The following is a 27806-nucleotide window of genomic DNA, read 5'->3' as shown; positions in this document are numbered from 1 at the left end:
ATTTAAATAATAGACTCATCAAAGGTTTTAAATTGTTTTTCTCCATAAGACTTCATTCATGTTAGTCTCATCAGTTTGAATAGTCTTGATCCTGTGATACAATATTTTGAAACAGTAACTTATTTAAGCTCAGATTTAACCATAGTAATTAGTATCTAATACATGTGCGTACATTCTCAGTCACAAAGTTGTGTCTGACTCTTCAACCCCATGGACTATAGCCCACCAGCCTCCTCTGTCTATGGGTTTTCCCAGGCAAGAATACTGGGCGGGTTGCCATTTCCTTCTCGAGGAGATCTTTTGGACCCAGGGATTGAACCCACTTCTTCTGCAGCTCCTGCATTGGCAGGCGATTGTTTACCACTGAGCCACTTAGGAAGCCCATCTAATGCATATATAGCACAAAGTTCTGGAGATAGACAATGATGATAGCTGCATAGTAATATAAATGTACTTAATATGACACCATCCTTATGGCAGAAAGTGAAGAGGAACTAAAAAGCCTCTTGATGAAAGTGAAAGAGGAGAGTGAAAAAGTTGGCTTAAAGCTCAATATTCAGAAAACGAAGATCGTGGCATCTGGTCCCATCACTTCATGGCAAATAGATGGGGAAACAATGGAAACAGTGTCAGACTTTATTTTTGGGGGCTCCAAAATCACTGCAGATGGTGACTGCAGCCATGAAATTAAAAGACGCTTACTCCTTGGAAGAAAAGTTATGACCAACCTAGACAGCGTATTCAAAAGCAGAATTATTACTTTGCCAACAAAGGTCCGTCTAGTCAAGGCTATGGTTTTTTCAGTGGTCGTGTATGGACGTGAGAGTTGGACTGTGAGGAAAGCTGAGCACTGAAGAATTGATGCTTTTGAACTGTGGTGTTGGAGAAGACCCTTGAGAGTCCCTTGGACTGCAAGGAGATCCAACCAGTCCATTCTGAAGGAGATCAGCCCTGGGATTTCTTTGGAAGGAATGATGCTAAAGTTGAAACTCCAGTACTTTGGCCACCTCATGCGACGAGTTGAGTCATTGGAAAAGACTCTGTTGCTGGGAGGGATTGAGGGCAGGAGGAGAAGGGGATGACAGAGGATAAGATGGCTGGATGGCATCACCGACTTGATGGACGTGAGTTTGAGTGAACTCCGGGAGATGGTGATGGACAGGGAGGCCTGGCGTGCTGCAATTCATGGGGTCGCAAATAGTCGGACACGATTGAGTGACTGAACTGAACTGAACTGAATATCACTAAACTGTATGTATACTTAAAAATGGCTGTGGAAATTTTCATGTTATGTGTATTTTGTTACAATAAAAAAATAATGGCATCATCCTGATAAGTTTGGTTCCTGGAGGAGGGCATGGCAACCCACTCCAGCATTCTTGCCTGGAGCATCCCCATGGACAGAAGAGCCTGGTGGGCTATAGTCCATGGAGTTGCAAAGAGTCAGACATGACTGAAGTGACTTAGCAAGTACACACATGTAAGTCTGGTTAATGATTTGTTGTTGTTGTTGAGTCACTAAACTGTGTTTGACTCTTTGTGACCCCATGGACTGCAGTACTCTAGGCCTCGCTATCCCTCACCATCTCCCGGAGTTTGCTCAAGTTCATGTCCATTGAATCAGTGATGCTATCCAACCATCTCATCCTCTGTCGCCCTCTTCTTTTGCTTTCAGTCTTTCCCAACATCGCGGTCTTTTCTAATGAGTTGACTCTTCACATCAGGTGGCAAAGTATTGAAGCTTCAGCTTCAATGTCAGTCCTTCTAATGAGTTATTCAGTGTTGATTTCCTTTAGGATTGATTGGTTTGGTCTCCTTGCTGTCCAAGGGACTCTCAAGAGTCTTCTCCAGTACCATGGTTTGAAAGCATCAGTTCTTTGGCGCTCAGCCTTTTTTATGGTCCAACTCTTACATCCGTACATGACTACTGGAAAAACCAGCTTTGATCATATGGACCTTTGTTGGCAAAGTGATGTCTCTACTTTTTAATATACTGTGTAGGTTTGTCACAGCTTTTCTTCCAAGGAGCCAAGTGTGTTTTAATTTCGTGGCTGCAGTTACCATCCGCAGTGATTTTGGAGCCAAAGAAGGTGAAATCTGTCGCTGTTTCCACTATTTCCCTGCCTATTTGCCATGAAGTGATGGGACCAAATGCCATGATCTTAGTTTTTTGAATGTTGAATTTTAAGCCACCTTTTTCACTCTCCTCTTTCATCCTCATCAAGAGCCTCTTTAGTTCCTCTTCACTTTCTGCCCTTAGAGTGGTATTATCTGCATATCTGAAATTATTGATATTTCTCCCAGCAATCTTGATTCTAGCTTGATTACATTTGTTAATGATTACATTTGTTAAAATGTGTAAAGAATTTAGATTATTGCCTGATCCATATTAAGTGCTTCTAATACATATATATCCAATAATATATAAAAACAATTATACGCTGAAAACAAGTAGGATTTATCCCAGGAATGCAAGACTGCTTCAACATTCAAAAGTCATTTAATGTAACTCATCTCATCAACAGAGTAAAAAAGAAAAATTACTAGTTCCTAGTAGACTAGGAATAGAGGGAACTTCCTCCACTTGAGAAAGAGCATCTACAAAAACCTAAAGTTAACATCAGACTTAATGGTGAGAAATTTGAGACTTTCCCACTAAGATCAGGAACAAGGCAAGAGTGTCATATCTAGCCACACCCTTTCAACAAGATACAGTAAGTAATAGAGCTGTGGTCTGAATTTTTGAGCACCAGACCATATGTTGAAATCCTAACTCCCAAAAGTCATGTTATTAGTAGGTGGAATCTTTGGCAAGTGATTAGGTCATGAGGATGTAGCCCTCATGAATGGGATTACTGCCCCAATAAAAAAGATCGTGCAGAGGTCCCTACCATCTTCCACTATGTGAAAATACAATGAGAAGTCTGTAACCTGAAAGAGAGCCCTCACTGAACCATACTGACATCCTGGTCTCAGAATTTCAGCCTCCAGAACTGTGAAAAATAAGTTTCTGTTGTTTATAAACTACCTGGTCTGTGATACTTTGTTACAGCAGCCCAATATCTTAGCCCAATAGACTAAGACAGCTAATGCAAGATACAAGAAGAGGAAATAAGAGTTCAGATTGAGAAGGACTGCCTTTACAAACATGTTAAAAATTGCATTAATTGGCATTTAAAAAATATTTTAGTAACTTTAAGAAAAATTACTCTATTCATTAGAATAAGAGGAATGTTTACTTACATAATTATCTTACCTATGAGTGTAAGAATTATAATATCCCTTCCATTTTTTAAAATAGCAGCTTTATTGAGATATAATTCACATACCATCTAGTTCACTCTTTCAAGATATACAGTTCAGTTTTTAATATATTCATAGGTATGTGCACACATTACCAGTCAGTTTTAGAACAGTGTCATTAGAATGGTTGATTCTTTTTTTTTGAACTTCGATTTTTAGGATTTTTTAAAAACCATTCTAACCTTTTAAAAATGCACAATTCAGTGACATTGCTGCTGGAGGAGACTCTTGAGTGTCCCTTGGATAGCAAGGAGATCAAACCTAAAGGAAATCAACCCTGAATATTCATTGGAAGGACTGATGCTGAAGCTCCAATACTTTGGCCACCTGATGCGAAGAGCCAACTCATTGGAAAAGACCCTGATGCTGGGAAAGATTGAGGGCAGGAGGAGAAGGGGGCGAAAGAGGATGAGATGGTTGGATGGCATCATTGACTCAGTGGACGTGAGTTTGAGCACAGTCCGGGAGATAGTGAAGGGCAGGGAAGCCTGGCATGCTGCAGTCCGTGGGGTCACAAAAGTCACACATGACTGAGTGAACAACAACAACAAGGAACATTCACAGTGCTCTGCAACTATCACCCTCTCCCTTATCAGAACTTTTAATCATTCCAAACAAAAACGTTGTACCCACTAGACATTAGCTTCCTATTCCTCTTGACGGTGAAGTTGCTCAGTTGTGTCCGACTCTTTGTGACCCCATGGACTGTAGCCTACCAGGCTCCTCTGTCCATGGGATTTTCCAGGCAATGGTACTGGAGTGGATTGCCATTTCCTTCTCCAAGGGATCTTCCCAACCCAGGGATCAAACCCGGTCTCCCACATTGTAGACAGATGCTTTACCGTCTGAGTCACCAAGGAAGTCATTAGTACAGTACAGTACAATAATTTCTCCAAGGGTTTCAGGAAGTTCCCAGGCAGCTACCATATTTGCACTCATGACCTCGCCACTTTTCCATTGTGAAGGTTGACTGTAGCCTTGAACCATGGCTGGCATTAGAGATGTACCCTCTGATTCTTCGCCCTGTTTCTTCTCCAAGCCTTCATAAAGGCTTTTTAGCTTTCTCTTGAATCAGCATTAAGCTGAGCAGGATTCGACACTGATGCTGATCCTGCATTCACATTCTGAGAAGTTTCTCCATCTCCTCCATCAATTTTCCATGCTTCTTTGACATAATTGTTGACATCATCGGCACAGCAGACTTCACTTCACATGTTCCATGATCTTGTCCTTGTTCTTTAGAATCCTGCTCAGCCTCCAGCAATTCTGGAACAGGCTCCTCCTTGGCCAACATGGGGGGTTCATCCATGCTGCCCGCAGGTATGCCCCCAGGATCTCTCTCCTGGTCCACCTGTGGGGGCTGAGCATCCTCTGGAACCCCTTCTGGTGGTCCAGCAGGTGACACAGGACGGCTGGGCTGGGGGGTGCCCCCAGGGCTGGGCCCCGTGCTCTTCTGCAGGGAGCCTTCTGAATGGAAGGCTGAGTAACTCTGGTTACTGTTCTCATCATTGAGATCCAGCAGGATGAGAGGGCCACCCCCTCAGGGACTGGCACCCCTGCCCCTCCGCTCCCAGCCTCGGGATCTCTCCGCCCCTCCACCTGCCCTCCGGTGCTCCTCCTCCTGGGGAGTCCACCGCTGGCACCCACTTGAAGATATGAAGGGAAGTGTCGCCCACAGTCACCCAGCACTTCTCCCATCTCCGGACCTTCTCGATGGTCGCCTTCACCTTCTTGATGTCATCCTTGGCTCGGCTCCGGGTCTCGGCCTGCACGGTCCGGCTGGCCATACTGCCTCTTCCTCTTATCTCCTGACAGATTCTTCCCAGCTCCTGGCAACCACCATTCTACTTTCTGTTTTTATGAGTTTTACTGTTCTGCGTCCCTCATGTATTTGAAATCATACAATATTTGTCCTTCTGTATCTGGCTTATATCACTTAGCATATAACATCTTCAGAGTTCATCCATGTTGTAGTATGTGTCATGGTTTCATAGTTTTGTTCCTTTTTAAGACTGAATGCTATTCCACTGTATATATACGCCACTTTCATTTATGTATCCACCTGTCAATGGATATTCGGGTTGATTCCACCTTTCAGCTACTGCGAATAATGCTGCTGTGAACACTGATGTGCAAATACTTGAGACCCTGTTTTCAATTATTTTGAGTGTATATCCAAAAGTGGAACTGCTGGGTTTTATGGTTATTAGGTTTTGATTTTCTGAAGAACTACCATACTGTTTTCCACAACAGCTGAACCATTTTATATTTCCATCAGTAATGTACAACTGTTCCAATTTTTCCATATCTTCACCAAGACTTGTTATTTCCTATTTTTATAATAGATATCCTAATGACTAGTGAATTTGGAAAACTCAGCAGTGGCCACAGGACTTGAAAAGGTCAGTTTTCATTCCAATCCCAAAGAAAGGCAATGCCAAAGAATGCTCAAACTACCGCACAATTGCATTCATCTCACACGCTAGTAAAGTGATGCTCAAAATTCTCCAAGCCAGGCTTTAGCAATATGTGAACCATGAACCTCCAGATGTTCAAGCCGGTTTTAGAAAAGGCAGAGGAACCAGAGATCAAATTGCCAACATCTGCTGGATCATCGAAAAAGCAAGAGAGTTCCAGAAAAACATCTATTTTTGCTTTATTGACTATGCCAAAGCCTTTGACTGTGTGAATCACAATAAACTGTGGAAAATTCTTAAAGAGATGGGAATACCACACCACCTGACCTGCCTCTTGAAAAACCTGTATGCAGGTCAGGAAGCAACAGTTAGAACTGGACATGAAACAACAGACTGGTTCCAAATAGGAAAAGGAGTACTTCAAGGCTGTATATTGTCACCCTGCTTATTTAACTTATATGCAGAGTACATCATGAGAAATGCTGGGCTGGAAGAAGCACAAGCTGGAATCAAGATTGCCGGGAGAAATATCAATCACCTCAGATATGCAGATGACACTACCCTTATGGCAGAAAGTGAAGAGGAACTCAAAAGCCCCTTGACAAAGGTGAAAGTGGAGAGTGAAAAAGTTGGCTTAAAGCTCAACATTCAGAAAACGAAGATCATGGCATCCGGTCCCATCACTTCATGGGAAATAGATGGGGAAACAGTGGAAACAGTGTCAGACTTTATTTTTTTGGGCTCCAGAATCACTGCAGATGGTGACTGCAGCCATGAAATTAAAAGACACTTACTCCTTGGAAGAAAAGTTATGACCAACCTAGATAGCACATTGAAAAGCAGAGACATTACTTTGCCAACAAAGGTCCATCTAGTCAAGGCTATGGTTTTTCCAGTGGTCATGTATGGATGTGAGAGTTGGACTGTGAAGAAAGCTGAACGCTGAAAAATTAATGCTTTTGAAGTGTGGTGTTGGAGGAGACTCTTGAGAGTCCCTTGGACTGCAAGGAGATCCAACCAGTCCATTCTGAAGGAGATCAGCCCTGGGATTTCTTTGGAAGGAATGATGCTAAAGCTGAAACTCCAGTACTTTGGCCACCTCATGTGAAGAGTTGACTCATTGGAAAAGACTCTGATGCTGGGAGGGATTGGGGGCAGGAGGAGAAGGGGACAACAGAGGATGAGATGGCTGGATGGCAACACTGACTTGATGGACGTGAGTCTGAGTGAACTCAGGGAGTTGGTGATGGACAGGGAGGCCTGGCATGCTGCAGTTCATGGGGTCGCAAAGAGTCGGACAGTACTGAGCGACTGAACTGAACTGAACTGAGTGACTAGTGATGTTGAACATCTTTTCAGGTACTAATTAGCCATTTGTATAACTTCTTTTGAGACTTGTCTATTCAAATTTTTTCATCTTTTTAAATTGGGTTGGTTTTTCTGTTGTTTAGTTGTAGGAGTTCTTTATATATTCTGAATATTAATCCCTATCAGATATATGCTTTGCAAATTTTTCTCCCCTTCTGTGGGTTGTTTTTTCACTCTCTTAGTAGTGTCCTTTGATTTCACAAAAATTTTAATTTTGATGACATCCAACTTATGTATCTTTGGTTGATATTTTTGTGATATTACAAATGGAATTTAAAAAATTCCTTTTCAGATTGTTTGTTTTTATTATGTTGAAATGTGACTGATTTTTGTGTGTTGATTTTATATCCTGCAGCTTTGCTGAATGTATTTATTTGCTCTGTCGGGTTTCTTTTTTTTCTTAGACTGAGGGTTTTCTACATAATAAGATTGTCATCTATGAACAGAAATGAGTGTACTTCTTTCTTTTCAACTTGGATGCCTTTTATTTCTCTTTCTTGCCCAGATTAACTGACTAGAACATCCAATACTATATTGGAAAGTGGTAAAGGAGGCCTTTTTATCTTATTCCTGATCTTACAGGAAAAGCTTTGTCTTTCAGCACTGAAAATGATATTAGCTGTGGCTTTTTCATATAGGCCCTTATCATGTTGAAGAAGTTCCTTCTGTTCCTAGTTTTCTGAATATTATTATCATGAAAGGATGTTGAATTTTGTCAAATGCTTTTTCTATATCAGTTATCCTAATCATGTGTCTTTTCTGCCTTCATTCTATGAATGTAGTGTGTAACTCTAATTGACAGTCTTGTGTCTCTGGAATAAATTCCATTTGGTCTTGATGTTTAATCCTTTTAATATATTGCTGAATTTGTTAACCACTACATTTTACTGTCATTTTTTAATAGTAACTTAATTCTTTCCTTGCCAGTTTCTTACCCAAAAGATAGTTCTCTTGCTATACAAATTGTTCTGTGACATAGAAAAACAGTTAAGCATTCCCCAGTTTTGCTATATGAAGGAAATAAATATAATTCTGTTAACAGTACCCAACAAAACATCAAAAAGGGAAATTGTGAGTTGTCATATCCAAATGGGACATGGATTGTCTCATATATAATTATTAACTATTTAGTAAGCATTTATTGAGAATTTAGTATGTTCCAGGCAGTGTCAAATTTGTTCTCAAGTTGTTTACAAATGTGGAAGGGGAGACTAGTTAACCACTGAATACAATACAGTTTTATATAGTATTATAATAAAGATATCCATGGGTGCTACATGATTACACAGGAAGGTACCTAATTCAAAAAGAAGATGAAAGAAAAGTGTGTTACTCTTAAACTGTCTTGAATGATAAGTAGAAATTATCCAGAAAAAGGAGAGGACTGTTTCATACAGGGGACTATCAATCATAATGACAATGAAAAAGCATAATAATTGAAAAACTACAAATATTTCCAAGGTGGAGAATCTGTATGAAAAAGTATTGAGAAATGACATTTTTGAGGTAAGGAAGGGCTAGTTTGTAGATGTGATTTAGGAGCTTGAATGCTTTTTATTTTTTTGAAAAAACTTGGGAATCATCAAAAGATTTTAAACCAGGAAGTCATATGAACAAATTTTTGTTTTAGACAGATAATCCTAGCAAAATGTGGACTATGGTTTGAAGGATGGAATGGAAATGGAGGGAAAGGAGACTAAAGGCAAAAAGACAGGAAATGATTGCATTAATCCAGGCCAGAAGCAATGAAGGTCTAGACTTAAACAGTGGCAGTGGAAATGAAGAGGGAGACTGATTTTGAAAGTATTTAATAATTAGAATCAAAAGGTGTTGATGATCAAATAGAACTGTGAGGATGGGTTGTTGGAAATTAAATTGGTTGGCTTGATAAATTTGGAGGAAAGTGATCAGAGAATCAGTAGAGCACAGTAGTGAGAAGGAGTAGCAGACATTCATGTCTGAAGGAATGAAACTTAATGGAGTAGTAGTTTCAGGGTGAAATAAGAACCCTATCAGACAAGTCCAGAAGATAGGCCATTTTATAAGACATTGCATAGCCTGGTCTCTTCCACAAGCTAATTTCATTGGGGGACAGGAGACCAGGAGAGAATGAAAGACTGTTTTAGTTTAAAAGAGACCAAAAAATTTTAAAACCAAATGTATGACATAAACTTAAATTAGAGTGTAGGTTGAAAAAGTAACTGTAAAAAAGACATTATGGTACAATTCGGAAATTTGCATATTGAATAGATATTAGATATTCTTAGTGAATTTTTATGAATTTTAACGATATCATAATTATATTGGGATTATGTAGAAGAATGTCCTTATTTTTAGGAGATGCATGTTGAAGTATTTAGGGATGAATAATTGTAATGTCTGTAATCAGAGACAGGGATTTAGGAAAGAAGAAAAAAATGGCAAAACATTAATAATAGTTTGATACAGGTGGTGGGTAGAGAGTTGTTTACAATACTAAGCTTTCAGTTTCAGATTCAAACTTCAGTTTGCCATGCCAGCAGCTATTTATGTAGCATTTACATTGTATTAGATATTATAAGTAATCTAAAGATGATTTAGCCTGTATACATGTAGGTTATATGCAAATATTATGGTATTTTATATTAAAAAGGACTTGAGTGTCCTCAGATTTTGGTATCTGCAGGTCCTGGAACCACTCTCCCCATGGATTCCGAGGGATGACTTTTTTCAATTCCTGATCAAATTTTAAAGTATAAGATCCTCAATTTTTGATAGTTTATTACCAGTGAGAAACTTTGTTTATGTAAAAATGTGAAAGCATTTTTCTCAGCCATTAAAAAATTTAAAACAATTGAAATTATAATTTCAAAAACTCATCCTTTTTAAATTGAACTGTAGTTGATTTACAATGTTATATTCATTTCAGGTGTACAACATAGTGATTCAGTATTTATAGATTATATTCTATTTAATGTTATTATAAAATAGTGACATATTTCCCTGTGCTGTATAATATATCCTATTTATTTGTTTATAATTTTTTATTGGTGTATAGTTGATTTACAGTACTGTAAATTAGTTTCTTCTGTACAGCAAAGTGAATCAGTTATCCATCTACATATACCCACTCTTTTAGATCATTTCCCATATAGGCCACTGTACAGTATTGAGTAGAGTTTCCTGTGGTATACACTTAGTTATCTGTTTTACATAGAGTACTGTGTAGATGTCAATCCCAATTTCCCAACTTGTCTTTCCCCCTCTTATCCTATGGTGACCATAGTTTTTCTTTAAAAAATTTTTTATTTATATATTTTTGGCTGTGCTGGGTCGCTGCTGCTCAGATTTTTCTCTAGTTGTGGCCAGCAGGGACTACTCTTTGTTGCAGTGCTCAGGCTTATCACTGCGGTGGCTTCTCTTCTAGAGAAAAGGCTCTGGGGCTCTTGGGCTTTGGTAGTTGTACATGTTGGCTCAGTAGTTGTGGTTCCCAGGCTCTAGAGCACAGGCTTGTGGTGCACAGTCTAGAGCACAGTTACTCTGTGGCATGTGGGATCTTCCCAGACCAGGGATCGAACCCATGTCTCCTGCATTGGCAGGCGGAGTCTTTACCACTGAACCACAGGGAAGCCTAAATTTGTTTTCTACATCTGTAACACTATTTCTGTTTTGTAGATAAGTTCATTTGTACCCTTTTAACATTTTTATTTTTATTTTTTTAAATTATTTATTTATTTGGCTGTGCTAGGTCTTCATTCGGAGAAGGCACTGGCGACCCACTCCAGTACTCTTGCCTGGAAAATCCATGGACAGAGGAGCCTGGTAGGCTGCAGTCCATGGGGTCACTAAGAGTCGGACACGACTGAGCGACTTGACTTTCACTTTTCTCTTTCATGCATTGGAGAAGGAAATGGCAACCCACTCCAGTGTTCTTGCCTGGAGAATCCCAAGGACAGAGGAGCCCGGTGGGCTTCCATCTATGGGGTCGCACAGAGTCGGACACGACTGAAGCAGCTTAGGAGGAGGAGGAGGTCTTCATGGCTGCACGTGGGCTCAGGCTCTCCAGGTGTGGCGAGCGTGGGCTGCTCCTTGTTGAGGTGTGCCGGCTTCTCACTGTGCTGGCCCCTCTCGTTGTGGACCACGGGCTCTAGGCATGTGGGCTTCAGTAGTTGCAGCACATGGGTTCAGTAGTTGTGGCACATGGGTTTAGTTGCTCCACAGCCTGTGAGATCTTCCCGGATTAGGGATTGAACCCATGTTCCCTGAATTGGCAGGTGTATTCTTAACCACTAGACCCCCAGGGAAGCCCTGTACCCTTTTTTTAGATTCCACAAATAAGCGATACCATATGGTATTTGTCTTTCTCTGTCTGACTTACTTCACTCCATATGACAATCTCTAGGTCCATCCATGTGGCAAATGGCATTATTTCTTTCTTTTTTTTTTTTTATTATGGCTGAGCAATATTCCATTGTATATATATATATCACATCTCCTTAAACCAATTGTCTGTTGATGGGCACTTGGATTGTTTCCATGCCTTGGCTATTGTAAATGGTTCTGCTGTGAACGTTGGGGTGCACGTATCTGTTCAGATTGTGATTTTCTCTGGGTATATGCCCAGGGGTGAGATTGCTGGGTCATGTGGTACCTCTATTTTTAGTTTTCTAGGAAGCCTCTGTATTGTTTTCCACAGTGGCAGTACCAATTTACATTCCCGCCAAAAATGTAAAAGGGTTCCCTTTTCTCCGCAACCTCTCCAGCATTTATTGTTTGTAGATTTTTTGATGGTGGCCATTCTGACTGGTGCTTATTTATTTTATATATAGTAGTTTGTGTCTCTCAATCTCATTCTCCTATTTCACCCCTCACTCCTTTCCCCACTGATAACCACTAGTTAGTAGTTTGCTCTCTGTATCTGTGAGTCTGTTTTTGTCAAACACACCCTTTAATTGAAAAATATAATTGAAAATTTTGTGATGTAATACAAATGCTTTTTTAAAAAATATTTATTTTTATTTATTTATTTGACTACTCCTGGTCTTAGTTGCAGTATGTGGAGTCTAGTTCCCTACACCAGGAATGACACTCGGGCCCCTGCATTGGGAGCTCAGAGTCTTAACAGCTGACCACCAGGGAAGTCCCTGCACATGGTTATTTAATCTAGTTGAACTTTCTCATATCATTACTTAAAAACTGTGGTATAGATTTAATTTGTATAACATGTTATGTGTTGTTAGAGCCAGGCAGCAAGCTTGGCTGCTACTGAAAGTTCGTATCATCTGTGGAAGGGTAGAATTAGCTAGCGTATATGAAGATAAAGATTATGGGCTGTTTCTTAGAGCCACAAGCCCCCTCAGTCCCAGCACTGTGTTCCTTGGGCGTGTGGAGCATGAACTACTCCACTGGCTCCTTGGGTTCTTTGTCCATTTGTCCATGGTGAGCAGTGCTGCATTTGATTTCTGTTTTCTGAAATAGGAGGGTATGAGGTAGATCACTTTCATGGCAAGCATGGAGCCCTGGGTGCTTGGTATTTGTCGTGCTTGCTACCTGTGTAGACCAAGGGGCTTGCCATCAGAGCCTGTTCTGCTTTGAGCCTCCTGCCAGGAATCGCTGGAATAGATTCTTTCAGCTGCCTGACTTTGCCAGATCTAACTTTGATCTGGCCACACTGAGAGATGAGAGGATCAGTGTTTTTGGATGCTCTTGTAATCCTTTCACATCATACCTGTGTCCAGTGGGTGAGGATTCCTGAGTTATGGAAGTTCCAAATGTCGATTAAAGCATTATTTATTCCTGACAGATGACGATTGGAAAAAGGAGATTTCATGATCAAGTAAATTTGGAAAATGCTGCATTAATTTCTTTAGAACATCTCAAAGACTTTAATATGCTAATATGCATGATTAATCCCCAAGAGGAGAACGTAATATTGTGAGTCTGTTTTTGTCAAAAACACACCCTTTAAATGCCTTTCTCAGGCATTTTTGATCATTGAAGCCTTTTACTGAGAAACACGTTGAGGAATGAGTATGAAACAGAACCCATTTTAGAAAACTTCAGTTCAGTTCAGTTCAGTTGCTCAGTCGTGTCTGACCATTTGCAACCCCATGGACTGCAGCATGCCAGGCTTCCCTGTCCATCACCAACTCCCGGAGCTTGCTCAAACCCATGTCCAACGAGTCGGTGAAGCCATGCAACCATTTCATCCTCTGTCATCCCCTTCTCTTCCTGCCTTCAATCTTTCCCAGCATCAGGGTCTTTTCCAATGAGTGAGTTCTTTGCATCAATATTAACTAGAGGTTGTTAAAAGTTAGTAATTGTTGTTAATATAAAATTGGGCATAGGAATGGAAGAATACTGCTTTAAACTTGTTAGTAATACCTATTTCAGAACACAAATCAGCATTGTATTTACTGGTAAAGGACTAGTATTCTAATCTATCAAATAATGTTTTTAAAGAGCAAAGATTATCATTATCATTTTATGAATTCAATTTGTTTTGGTAGTTCTAGCCAGTGTCCTAAATCATGAAGGAGAAATAAGAAAGTATGCATTTTGGAAAGAAGAGACCAAATGAATTATCAGAAAATACAAAGTAACCAACTGAAGAGGGATTATAAAAAGTTTTGGGAAATAGATGGGTATAAGATCAATAGCAAATTTTTAAAAAATTAATATTTACCTCTACTTCTAGAAATTTCAAGGTCTCCAAAAAGATTCCTTCACAATATCCACAAAATCCATAAAGTACTGAGGCACAATCTTGGAGAATTTGTGTGTGGCTTATATGAGGAAAGCCATAATGTATAACCTTCAATTTAGAGATATAAAAAGGGCTGTATAGCTAATACAGATCTCTTAGATGTGAAAACTATTTTAAAATGTTCAGTCTTTCTCAGTGTATAGCTTCATTGCAATAGCAATCCCAATGGTGTTTTATTTGGAATTTCTAAATTTTATTTGAATTTCTAAATTTCATTTGGAAGACTTACACTGGTGAGTATATTAATGAATATTCCTAAGAAGAAGACCAGGAACAGTGATAATATTAATAAGTGAAATGGGATGGTAATGCCATAACAGTAGAAATACAGTTCAGAATGGAATCAGTAGAATAGACAATGGAAGTAGTCTCCATCACATAAAGGACTATAACACATTGTAAAGTAGGAGGAAAGAATTCAAGTGCTTAGTAAATTAAAAATTATTAAAATCAGATTAGAAGTTAATCTTTCACTTTGAATCGTGCCAAAATAACTTTCAGATGGATTAAAAAGTATATTTTTAAATTGTAGAAGAAAATAGAATTGAGTTTACCAAACCTGTAGAAAAAGGATAATTTTCTCCCTCTTTTGGTGGTTCTTTCAAAGGCTATGTTTCTAAACTTTAAAGGATAAGAAATCTCAACAGGTGTCACTAAAATAAAAATTAAAAATAACATACTTTTAAAAGGTAATCTTAAATTTAAAAAAGCAAATATCAGCTTTGTGTAATGACAGTATTATAACCAGTGAGATTTTTCCCAAGTTACTATTAGAACTAGTAAGAATGTTCCCACTAAATAACACAAATTCAACTGCATTCAACTTAGCGTATTTCAGTGAGATAATAAGACAAATGCACAAAGATGAATTGGGCAGAATGGTTCACTCAAAAATTAATATATTTAACAACAAAAACATTTAGAAACTACCTAAATGTCTACAGTTAGGGAGCTGGTTTAATAAACTATGATAAAGTTCTATAATGGATTATCAGCCACTAAAAACAATAATGTAATAAATATTTTTTTGAGAATGAAAAGATGCTCACAATTTACTGTTGAGTGAAACATTAGATTAGAGGGCAACATTAAGAGTAGTTAACTCTGCATGTTAGGATTTGAAGTAATGTTTACTTGATCTCAACTTCTCTTTTTTTGTCTTCAGTAATCATGTGTGATTTTGATGATCATAAGGGAGGTGGAACTGTTTTCATATTAGGGAAGCAAATGCAAACAACTGACCTGGAAAATTGTTTTCAATACTTCTTAAAATTATTTTCAGTAATTCTTTCAGTAAGAATTAAGTAAGAATTTCAGTAAGTCTTTATTATTTAACGAGCTCATACAAATTGTTAAGAAAAAAAATGGAAGATCCCAGTACGGATGAGCAGAGAACCTGAACAGACAATTCAAAACATAGAAAACAGAGGTGATGAACAAGCATTAAGGATCACTATTCAGATTTACTTGTAAGCAAGGAACTGTGCATTTAAATAATGAGATAAGATTTATTTTCTTATCAAACTAGAAGTTTGCCACCATGTTATTATAATAAATTAATAAATATCAATAAATTGTTACATCCCTTTGATAGTTTTCACAATTGAAGGTTATGTTGCAACCTGGAAAATTAGAGCATCTGAGTGAAATAGTAGAATGAATGGTAGTTCATATGCCACAACTAAGCCCAAACACAGCCAAATAAATAAAGTAATTAAATAAATAAATTTAAAAATAAAACTAAGAATTAAACAAACAAACAAACAAAAAGAATATTGGGAAGGGGAGAGGGGAAGTAAATTGCAGATATTGTAACATTTCACTCTTAAAGACTTCAGCATGCCTCTCCTAAGAATAAAGACGTTCTCCTACATAACTCCCCTCCCTGCCAAAAAAGAATACTAGGGAAGTGTGCTGCGTGTTCTTCCTTATTAATAATTTCTAGTTGTTGAATTTTTTTGTTTTGAATTTAAAATTACAGTAAAATAATTTTTATTTACTTTTTCTTTTGCAGAGGTAGCTGTAGCAGAATTTCACAAAAAAATCAAAGAAGCTTTTGAAGTGTTTGACCATGAGTCAAATAATACAGTGGATGTGAGGTTTGGAGATGTTTCCTTCTAATTCTAAATTGCTGATACAACTTGTGAAGTAGAAGATGGTTCATTTCTCTTTCTACATTCTTTGAATTTATTATGTTAAAGTATTTATGTTTCTGTGCTCGGCAAAAGGTCTTTTCTAGCTGCTGTTTTGTATTAGTACTGTTTCTTATTCTTCATAATCTAGTGGAAAGACTATATATCCACATTGCCTATTCTAATCTATAGACTAAATTCTGTGAATGAGACAAACTTGTATACTATAGCTTTAGTGCTGGACACACAGTTGGCACTCAGTAAATATTTGTTGAGTGAATGAACAGAATTTGCTTTTAGAATACATAGATATGGGGCATTCACTGGTGGCCTAGTGGTTAGAATTCTGAACTTTCACTGCCATGGTCTGGGTTCATTTCCTGGACGGGGAATTGAAGTCCCACAAGCAGCGCAGTGTGGCAAAAAAACAAAACCAAACCAAAAGCCATGGATATGTATTATCAAGCATAAATAGGATATTACAGAGAAGGATTAATAATTCCCAAACATGATACACACCTCAAGTAAAATAACAAAAAGAACCAAAACAAAAGAACATAAAAAGATGAGAAAAAAACATGAATACTGGTAGATTTAGAATAGAGGACAAGAGACAAAGAATAGTTTGAAAAAAAGAGGCAAAAGATAGAGGAGATTATGCATGTTGTACAATCTGTGCCACGCATGTACATCAAAGAAAGGTAATGAAATCATCCTTCCAGGAGGCCAAACTGATTGAGAAATATTTGATAGGATCACAATCTCAAGAGTTAGAACTCAGTATGGAGGCCAACAAAACAGTGGGAAATGATTTTTAAATGGTTTTGGCAAGAATCATTTGATGCTTATAAACCAGTCCCATCACTTCCAGACTGGTCAGAGGACTAAATGCTTTAAATTTGAGCTAGACTGAATGAACAATATGAGTATGACTGATTGTAACTACAGTCATCCCTCAGTATCCACAAGGTATTGGTTCCAAGACACCTGCCTCCACCCTCCTTCCCTCCACCGCCCCCCTTCACAAACTTCACAGGATAGTCTTCTGCTTTGAGGGGAGGCTTCCAAAAAGTAGCAGTAAAGAGAAAATCTCCCAATTCCCTTAGAGCAGTGATGCCCGCCGTTTTTTGGTAAAAGAGCCAATTCAGGGGACATAAACATGCTTATGAGGAGGGCCTGACAACCCACTCCAGTATTCTTGCCTGGAGAATCCCTTGGACAGAGGAGCCTGGTGGGCCGCAGTCCATGGGGTCACAGAGAATCAGATACAACTAAAACGACAGAGCATGCATGCAAACATGCTCATGGGCTTCCCCGGTGGCTCAGCTAGTAAAGAACCATTGGGTTCTATCCCTGGGTTGGGAAGATCCCCTGGAAAAGGAAATGGCAACACACCCCAGTATTCTTGCCTGGGAAATCCCATGGACAGAGGAGCCTGGCAGGCTACAGTCCATGGGGTCACAAAGCGTTGGACACAACTGAGCGCACACGCACACACCCAAACATGCTTATGGGATGCGTCTTTCTTCCCACTCAGAATTAAAATAATTGTACCGAGACCCAGCGGGAAAGTGTATGTTCTTACTTAAATTGTCTACTTTATAAAAGAAAGAAAGTTACCAGGAAAATTGGCATAGTTTTTAGCATTGAAATATCCAAGGGGTAGCAACATGGATGAATGGAGTTTCTAGTCTTTATTCCTTCTGCTAATTTGTATAGCACTTTAAAGTTTACAGTGAGCATTCTCATGCTGCCGGTATCATTACTTTCTGCTTTTTATAAATCAGCCAGGAAGCAAAGCAACTTGCCAAAGATGGAATAACAGGATAACGACACAGTCGAAACTCAGATCAGTTTCTTCTGTTTGGGGCAGCTGTGCCTCAGCCCTGGAAGAAGCTCAGGGGATGTAGTGCTAAAATAAAGTCTGGTCCTGCTTTTCTTAGCTTTAGCAGGCTCTTCTATTTGTAAAAACAGTTAATCTTGCTAGAATTTATTTTGGCTTATGGTTAAAAGTGAAGGCATAAATAGACTCACGTTTTCCAAATTACTAAACCATTCCATTTATTTATCTCTGGAATTATTAGAATCATTTTATAATATGCTACATTTTCTGTACTTGGGTCTGATTTGGGCTACGTATTCTGACCTGTTGCCTTACCTCACGGTCATACACTAGGACAAGTAGTGAAAGTGTTAGTCGTGTCCAGCTCTGCGACCCCATGGATTGTAGCCCACCAGGCTCCTCCGTCCATGGACTTCTGGAGTGGGTTGCCATTCCCTTCTCCAGGGGATCTTCTAACCTAGAGATCGAACCCTGGTCTCCTGCATTGCAGGCAGATTCTTTACCGTCTGAACCACCAAGGAAGCCATACTAGGACATTCCTATATTAATTGCTCTCAGTTTATATAGTATGCTTTACTATCTGATAGAAAACAAAACATGAAAACAGAAGCAATATTGTAACAAATTCAATAAAGACTTTAAACATTAAAAAAAAAAAAAAGAATTGAAGGCAGTATTCTGGGTAGATTGAGTAAAGAGGTGTCTGAATGGAGTAAGCGTTTCAGAGACAGTCGAAATAGCTTGGTTTAGAAGAGGGAGTTGTTCCTTGAGATACTTACTGGGCTTTTTGACTGTTTCTGCCCGCTCATGTGCTCTTTGCATGAATTGAAAACTTTAATTTGAAATTTTATTACTTTAGGTGGAGTGGAGGTGTGGTATTGTGACTGCCAGGCAGCCAGTGGGTTTTGTCTTTTTTCATCATGTGTAAAACATTGTTAAATGAGCTCCTGCTGCTTTCCTCGTGGCTCTGAGGGACATCCTGGGGATTGGAATCAGACTTTCTGAGTTCATTCCTGGCTTTGTCACTCTAACTTATTTACTTATTACTTATTTACTCACTCTAACTTATTTGAAAGTGAAAGTGAAGTCGCTCAGTCGTGTACAACTCTTTGTGACCCCATGGACCGTAGCCTAAAAGGCTCCTCCGTTCATAGAATTTTCCAGGCAAGAGTACTGTAGTGGGTTGCCATTTCCTTCTCCAGGGGATCTTCCAAACCCAGGGATCGAAGGGTAACTTGTTTACTCTTATTTAAATAAGAGTAACTTATTTACTCTTTCTGTGCCTAAGGTTTTACATTTGCCACATAGGACTGATGTAAATTAGTAGGTCTCAAAATGGTTTGGAGAATCCTGTGTATCCCTAGGATTCTTTCAGGAGTCTGTGAAATCAAAGCTATTCTCGTAATAAATCTGAGACAGTATTTGCTATTTTCATTCTCATTTTTTCACAAGTGTATATTGGAGTTTTTTCGAAAGCTGCATGTGTGATATTGCAACAGATTGAAGGCAGAGCCAGATAGGAGAATCCAGCTGTCTTCTGTTAAGCCAGACGTTAAAGCAGACATGTACAGCACTACCATTCTTCTAATTAAATTTATTTTTTGTTTTGGAAAATATAGTTAATTTTTCACACACAAGAAATATTTATGTAAGCAAATATGGGACGTCCCCAGTGGCTCAGCAATGAAGAATCCACCTGCAATGCAGGAAAAGCGGGTTCAATCCCTGGGTCGGGAAGATCCCCTGGAGGAGGAAATGGCAACCCACTTAGTATTCTTACTGGGGAATCCCAAGGACAGAGGAATCTGGTGGGCTACAGTCCATGGGGTCACAAAGAGTCAGACACAACTGAAGCCACTGAGCACATATAATGAGTTTATTGTTATTTCTATGAATTTGACAGCAAGGAGATCAAACTAGTCAATCTTAAAGGAAATCAGTCCTGTATATTCATTGGAAGGACCGATGCTGAAGCTGAAACTCTTAATACTTTGGCCACCTGATTCGAAGAACTGACTCATTGGAGAAGACCCTGATGCTGGGAAAGATTGAAGGTGGGAGGAAAAGGGGACGACAGAGGATGAGATGGTTGGATGGTATCACTGACTCGATGGACATGAGTTTGGACTTGATGGACATGAGTTTGAGCAAGTTCAGGGAGTTGGTGACAGACAGGGAAGCCTGATGTGCTGCAGTCCATGGGGTCGCAAAGAATTGGATGTGATTGAGTAACTGAACTGGATGGATAATAAACATTTTTAAACTTTGGGGTTTAATTTTTAATATTAAATGTAACTCACATAAACAAAAGCTCTTTATGGGTCTGAATAAGTTTTAAGAGTGTAAAAGGGGTTCTGAGACCAAAAAGTTTCAGACCCACTGTTGTCAGTGGACATTTCTAAAGCTCTTAGAACAATATTAACTTAGAACAAATTAGTTTGGTATTTAAAGCTTAGAACAATATTAGCTTGTATTATTATCCTACTCTATATTCTTAAGTAAATAATTTAGACTTGTTTTTCCTCTATTTAATCTGGATTAGCAATGTTATATTGTATTCTCCTAAGAACATTTTACATATATCTGTGTGTTCTGTTTTGATCTTTTCAGTTCTGAAGCAGTTTGTTTTATTTTCCATTTTCCTTGTAAAATAGTTTTTGAAGGTTGCATCTTGAAAAACGTCATGGCAGGTTTTTAATAGTATCAATTAGGGGGATTTTTATTTTGCCTCATACAAACATAAACCATTATACATTTTGACTTACATACATTTTCCTGCTCTGTGTTCAGATTTCAATCAAAAGCATGACTGAAAATTAAATTTTTGACTAGATAATATATAAGGTAAAATTCTAAAGGTACAAAGAATATATAGTGATAGGTAGACTTTCACTTGGCTCTCTTTCTAAAGGCAAGATTCATTATAATTTTCTCATACTTCCAGAGATAGTCCATGCAAATACAGATGTTTATATATGTGTGTGTATTTTTTATTTTGATAAATATATGTAACAAAATTTACCATTTTAACCATTTTTAAGTGTGTGTGGGTGTGTGTTAAGTCGCTCAGTTGTGTCTGACTTTTTTCGACCCCATGGACTGTAGCCCATCAGGCTCCTCTGTCCATGGAATTCTCCAGGCAAGAATACTGGAGTGGGGAGTGGGTTGCCATTCCCTTCTCCAGGGGATCTTCCCCACCCAGGGATCAAACTCAGGTCTCTCTCATTGCAGGCAGATTCTTTACTGTCTGAGCCCCTAGGAAAGCTCTTTTAAGTGTATAGTTCAGTGGTATTGAGTATATTTACATTATTTCCATCCATCTTCAGGACATCTTTATTTTCCCAAACTGAAACTCCATACCCTTTATACAGCACCTCCCCATTCTCCCTTCTCCTTAGTTCCTGGCAGCCACGATTCTACTTTGTATCTCTATGAGTTTGACTGTACTAAGTACCTCACTGTCCGGTTTATTTGACTTAGCATAATGTCTTCAGGGTTCTTCCTTATTGTAACTTATATCAGAATTCCATCCCTTAAAACTGAATAATATTCCACTGTGTGTATATAACACACTTTGTTTATTCAGCTCTCTGTCCATGGACATTTGGGTTGTTTCTACCTTTTGGCTGTTTGAATAATGCAAATTTTATGCAGTCCAGCAACCCCAGGTAGCCTTTTGCTAATGAAGAGAATCTCTTTTTCACTGCTATTATCTCAACTTAGCATGAGTCTCTGGGGCTCACAACACCCAGTATTCATCTATTTTACTGATAAGGAGACTTAAGTTTCTTAAGCAACTGGCAAGAACCTTGAGTGTATTAGATCTTGTCTAAAATTCAATAAGAAGTATATGATAAGAACTTTTTTGTAATGATTTAGAAATAACTCTTAAGAGGATTGGAGGTGCCATAAATATTACTCCTACTTCACTTTTAGTACTATTTTTGAAGAGAAGTTAATACAGCATTTCACAGTTCATCTTTATCAGGTTGTAAAAGCGTGAGGAATATAGAGGAATTGCATGGACAGTTTCCCCAAGCAATTATTGTCAGAAAAAGCTTGGGGTCACTCAAAGAGCTTTTGAAAAACTGCATGGGTAAATGGATCTGCATTTGTGGCTTAGAAAAGTATATTATAAAAAGAGGAATGGGATTGTTGGACCCACAGGCCTGTTGATAGGGAGTAAATTTGTATAATTTTATTCATACAGTGATAATTCACATACATGAATAAAATGAATGATGAAATAAAACCACTTGAGTAACCTAGATAAATTTGAAAGATGTTAAGTTTAAAATATTACAAAAGAAAGTGAAAATTATGATGAAGGAGGAAACAGACAGAACAGGTTCCATCTTGAAAGCAGGACTTCATCTTGGGCCAGACTGTGGACATTGAGCTATATGCCCAGTATCTATGGAAATGACATACTAACTGGAAAACCAGACCCCCAGATGGAAGAGCCCCAGTGCTTGTACCTAGACTCTCCTGAGGCTGAAACAATACCCTAATTATCTGTGTAACTGAATAGAATCATAAATTCTATTATGCTTACTGGGGTATGACCACAGGCCTATTGATAATTGTCCACTCTTAACTACCTAGGCTTAAGGCATACGAATCACGGGTTTAAGGCATACGAATCACGGGTTAACTTTGATTGTATCCTTCTTTTCCTTTGTTCAGACTAGTTTCAGGGAATTTGGGGAGGTGGGTTTGAGCACATACACTTAGGGTATATAAGGTCTTCACAAAAACTGGTCGGGGGTCCTTGGCTAAGAGGAGACTCTGCCTTGGGCCCCCCGGTGTAATAAATTGCACTCCACTATCTGCATTGTCCTTCTGAGTGAGTTTGTTTCCCGGAACGCGTGGCTACAACAATGAAAACCACATAATGTAAATTTTAAATATACAAAGTGATAGTCTATTGTTTATGAGGACAAATAACATTCATGAGAGTGATAAACAGTGTCCTCAGAGTAGTGGTTGCATCTGAAGATGGAGGGACAGGAATGACAAGCAGAACTTTAGCTGTTTCTGCAATGTTTTATTGTTAGGGAACAAATGTGGCAAAATGTTAACTTCTATTTAATCTTGGTATTGGATATATGAAAACTGTAATTTTTTTTTTTTTTTTTTTGCCACATTGCAAAGCTTGTGGGATCTTAATTCCATGACCATGGATTGAACCCTGGCCCTGGCAGTGAGACCCCAGAGTCCTAACTACTGGACCTCCAGGGAATTCCGTGTAATCCTTTTTTCTTTACTTTTCTCTGAAATATTTCACAATTACACATAAAAATAAATAGTTTTAAAGGTTGATTTATATCTTGTTATTTTACCATCTCACTTTCAAGATGATTTGTAAAAAATTGGTTTGTTTGTAATATCCCTTTTAATAAACTATGATTAAAGAATCAGTTTAAAAAATCAGTTAAAGAACGTTTAAAAAACTATCCCAAATTCTGATTCCTGAAGCTATTTATTTTTATGTGTCTTTATAGATGAAAGTTTAGTAATATGATGGCACTATGACAGAAAAATAACACTTGGGTTCAGGCTGTCCTGTACAGGGTACTTAATTGCCTGTTTTTAGGAGACCCTTTTTGTATTTTATATCTTTGGTGATCAACTTCACTTGATTCTGGCTGGTAGGTATCTATCTGTTGTACTTATTGTGTTATCTAGATCAGCCGCAGAGTTTGCTGTGTGTCTACAAAAATTGGGAGCCAGAGACTTTCTGATTATTGGTGGTCTCAGGGAGTGTACTTCCTGGGGCCTCTGGGCATATAATTCCTGTGGCCTCTGGGTGTGTACCCTCTGTGGCTTCCAGGTTTGGACAGCTGCAGCCTCAACCTGTTCTCCTTAGCATAGGAAATAACTTATTGGATTCATTTGAAAACTGTCTGCGTTATTAAATGTGGAAGACTTAATACAGATACATAACAAAGAACAGTTCATGGCAGTATCTTCCTTAGCTTTGAAAGTTAGAGGGGACACAAACCCAAGAAGCATTAATTACCATGTGCTTAGATAGCTAGAGGCATATTTGGAAATCTGGCTCCCTTTCATCATTCTGTTGCTTACACTCTTTCAGGCTGCATGGGACCAAAATAATCCTTATGTTTTCTCAGTTAACCCAAGTGTATTGTAAGGATATACTTGGAAATGAATGGTATAAGAAGTAATTATTTCTTATATTCATAAGGAATAAGTAAAAACCTGCAGTGGTATTCAGTCCTCTTAGCCCACTGGAATAACATTTGTTGCAAAGGGACCATAGGGCTCCAGTGTTTCGGCAGTCACTCTGTGACTCCACTTCAACTCTAGTAGTACAACATGCTGGGGATTTTATTCATATGCTTCTTTTTAAAAATTTTTTAATTTTATACTGGAAAGAGAAGCAAAAAGCAAAGGAGAAAAGGAAAGATAAAAGCATCTGAATGCAGAGTTCCAAAGAATAGCAAGGAGAGATGAGAAAGCCTTCCTCAGCAATCAATGCAAAGAAATAGAGGAAAACAACAGAATGGGAAAGACTAGAGATCTCATCAAGAAAATTAGAGATAGGGAACATTTCATGCAAAGATGGGCTCGATAAAGGACAGAAATGGTATGGACCTAATAGAAGCAGAAGATATTAAGAAGAGGTGACAGGAATACACAGAAGAACTGTACAAAAAAGATCTTCACGACCAAGATAATCATGATGGTGTGATCACTGACCTAGAGCCAGACATCCTGGAATGTGAAGTCAAGTGGGCCTTAGAAATCATCCCTATGAACAAAGCTAGTGGAGGTGATGGAATTCCAGTTGAGCTATTTCAAATCCTGAAAGATGATGCTGTGAAATTGCTGCACTCAATATGCCAGCAAATTTGGAAAACTCAGCAGTGGCCACAGGAAGGTCAGTTTTCATTCCAATCCCTAAGAAAGGCAATGCTAAAGATTGCTCAAACTACCGCACAATTGCACTCATCTCACACGCTAGTAAAGTAATGCTCAAAATTCTCCAAGCCAGGCTTCAGCAGTACGTGAACCATGAACTTCCAGATGTTCAAGCTGGTTTTAGAAAAGGCAGAGGAACCAGAGACTAAATTGCCAACATCCTCTGGATCATGGAAAAAGCAAGAGAGTTCCAGAAAAACATCTATTTCTGCTTTATTGACTATGCCAAAGCCTTTGACTGTGTGGATCACAATAAACTGGAAAATCCTGGAAGAAATGGGAATACCAGACCACCTGACCTGCCTCTTGAGAAATCTGTATGCCGGTCAGGAAGCAACAATTAGAACTGGACATGGAACAACAGACTGGTTCCAAATAGGAAAAGGAGTACGTCAAGGCTGTATATTGTCACCCTGCTTATTTAACTTATATGCAGAGTACATCATAAGAAATGCTGGTCTGGAAGAAGCACAAGCTGGAATCAAGATTGCCGCGAGAAATATCAATAACTTCAGATATGCAGATGACACCACCCTTATGGCAGAAAGTGAAGAGGAACTCAAAAGCCTCTTGATGAAAGTGAAAGAGGAGAGTGAAAAAGTTGGCTTAAAACTCAACATTCAGAAAACGAAGATCATGGCATCTGGTCCCATCACTTCATGGGAAATAGATGGGGAAACAGTGGAAACAGTGTCAGACTTTATTTTTTGGGCTCCAAAATCACTGCAGATGGTGACTGCAGCCATGAAATTAAAAGACGCTTACTCCTTGGAAGAAAAGTTATGACCAACCTAGATAGCATATTGAAAAGCAGAGACATTACTTTGCCAACAAAGGTCCATCTAGTCAAGGCTATGGTTTTTCCTGTGGTCATGTATGGATGTGAGAGTTGGACTGTGAAGAAAGCTGAGTGCTGAAGAATTAATGCTTTTGAACTGTGGTGTTGGAGAAGACTCTTGAGAGTCCCTTGGACTGCAAGGAGATCCACCAGTCCATTCTGAAGGAGATCAGCCCTGGGATTTCTTTGGAAGAAATGATGCTAAAGCTGAAACTCCAGTACTTTGGCCACCTCATGCGAAGAGTTGTCTCATTGGAAAAGACTCTGATGCTGGGAGGGATTGGGGACAAGAGGAGAAGGGGATGACAGAGGATGAGATGGCTGATGGCATCACTGACTCGATGGACATGAGTCTGAGTCAACTGCGGGAGTTGGTGATGGACAGGGAGGCCTGGCGTGCTGCGATTCATGGGGTCGCAAAGAGTCGGACACAACTGAGTGACTGAACTGAACTGAACTGAACTGAATTGGAAGGACTGATGCTAAAGCTGAAGCTTCAATACTTCGGTCACACGATGCAAAGAGCTGACTCATTAGAAAAGACCCTCATGCTGGCAAAGATTGAGGACAGGAGGAGAAGGGGATAACAGAGGATGAGATGGTTGGATGGTATCACCAACTCAATGGACATGAATTTGAGAAAACTCTGGGAGATAGTGAAGGATAGGGAAGCCTGGTGTGCTGCAGTTCATGGGGCTGAAAAGAGTGAGACATGACTTAGTGACTGAACAACAGTAGTTGATTTACAATGTTGAATTAGTTTCAATAAACTGATTCAGTTATACCTATACATACATCTATTCTTTTTCAGATTATTTTCCCATATAAGTTATTATAAAATATTGTGTAGAGTTCCCTATAGGTCCTTGTTGGTGATCTATTTTATATATAGACATGTGTATATGTTAATCCCAAACTCCTAATTTATCCCTCCCCACCACCTTTCCCCTTCATTTATTCATATACTTCCGTGTCTTCTCTTCCAGACTCTTCTTACTACTTTGCTGCTAATTTAACCTCCACTGTGTGTCTCCTGTTCCTTTGCTTCTATTTGCTTATGGCTTTTGATTCCTTCTGATTCTGCTTATTGCTTCCTGTATGTTTTTCCTCTTCCATCTCTCTGTCATCTGTGTCCCTCTCTGTTTGTCTTCCTTTAAAACTTCCAACGAAGGAGAGAGAAAAGTTTGCTTTTGCTATTTGTCAATACTGAGTGGAGAGAACTTTTGTTGAGCAGAGCTCTTACAGTAAGCAACTTCATAGGCCATGCTTTTGTAGGCCTATAGAGAGAGATAATTTTTGGGTTAAGTAGCTATCTCTGGTTAAAGCAGCTGTGCCTAGGGAGGCAGTCCAAGTGGTACAAAGCATAACAACCTGTCCACTAAGAAATTATCAGGAAGACTGTGCATTTGTCAGGTCCCTCAAATCCTGATGAGGTTGTACCAGCCTATTATTAGTCTATTCCAACCCAATTTCTAGGCCACTTGGAGCTCTGTGTTAAACTCACTGGTTTCTTAACACTCCCCTTCCTTGATACTGCTAACGATTTATGTCAGGGTGATCGACTATGGTGGAGACTGAGGACTCTAATTCTATCTCCTCACTTCCTGAGCACGTAGCTAACACTGTACTTCTTAGACTCTCTTAAAGATAGAGGGAGGCTTGGAATGTGACTGAGTTTTGGGCAGTGGGATGTGGGTGGAATTGATGTGCGTCACTTCTAGGTCTGATCCATGAAAGCTTCCATATGTGACCCTTCAGGCTTTTCCCTTTCTAGCTTGAAACAGACACGTGGAGTGACATTGGAAGTCATGCATCGAGAGGGATAGATCCACAAGACGGAATGAGCTGGGCTTCTGAGTGGTTTTTTTTGAGGAAGGCCACCTATTTTGAGAAAAACTCATTTTGAATTTAACATAAGCCACTTCTGTGACAATAGCATTATGTCACTGGGTGTGGGAGTTTGTTATAACAGTGACCATTTTCCTCACAGATTGTTGTTATGGAATATTCTTCATAGGAACTCAAGGAAGGGTTTTGGTCCCCTAGATATCTTACTAAGCTGTGTCCTAGGCTGAATGAAGTTGGTTGGGAGGGCACCACCTTCAGAGGGGGCTGCTGGGGTAGAGAAGAAGAGCCATCATTGTTTTGCTACTCCATCAAACATGGCATGAAGAATATCTCCCTCTAAGATTTCTTCTACAAATTGCAAGCTATG

General features: G+C 39.0%; 1 protein-coding gene, 1 non-coding gene and 1 pseudogene across 6 annotated transcripts in view; 2 read left to right on the top strand and 1 right to left on the bottom strand.

Annotated features, from left to right (window-relative positions):
- The window catches only part of EFCAB2 (EF-hand calcium binding domain 2), a 112990-nt gene that overhangs the window by 28394 nt on the left and 56790 nt on the right, over window positions 1-27806 (top strand). For 4 of the 5 annotated variants that reach the window (XR_009490767.1, XM_059875532.1, XM_059875531.1 and 1 more), the window contains one exon: window positions 15848-15932. Coding sequence is in view for 4 of the 5 variants with exons in the window: in XM_059875532.1 (XP_059731515.1) it covers window positions 15848-15932 (85 nt within the window). In the remaining variant the exon portion in view is untranslated. Of the gene's footprint in view, window positions 1-15844; window positions 15933-27806 lie in introns of those variants that run through there. The other variant, XM_059875533.1, reaches the window with a different exon arrangement.
- On the bottom strand, window positions 4421-5340 carry LOC101908108 (B-cell CLL/lymphoma 7 protein family member C-like; annotated as a pseudogene).
- MIR7180 (microRNA mir-7180) lies at window positions 23571-23629 on the top strand. Its single transcript, NR_162295.1, has one exon. It is a non-coding gene; the product is annotated as a microRNA mir-7180 (primary transcript).

This window comes from Bos taurus, chromosome 16 (genome assembly GCF_002263795.3).
Source record: "Bos taurus isolate L1 Dominette 01449 registration number 42190680 breed Hereford chromosome 16, ARS-UCD2.0, whole genome shotgun sequence".
Taxonomy (NCBI): domain Eukaryota; kingdom Metazoa; phylum Chordata; class Mammalia; order Artiodactyla; family Bovidae; genus Bos; species Bos taurus.
The sequence above is the reverse complement of the archived record's forward strand: the minus strand, read 5'-3'. Positions and strand labels throughout refer to the sequence as shown.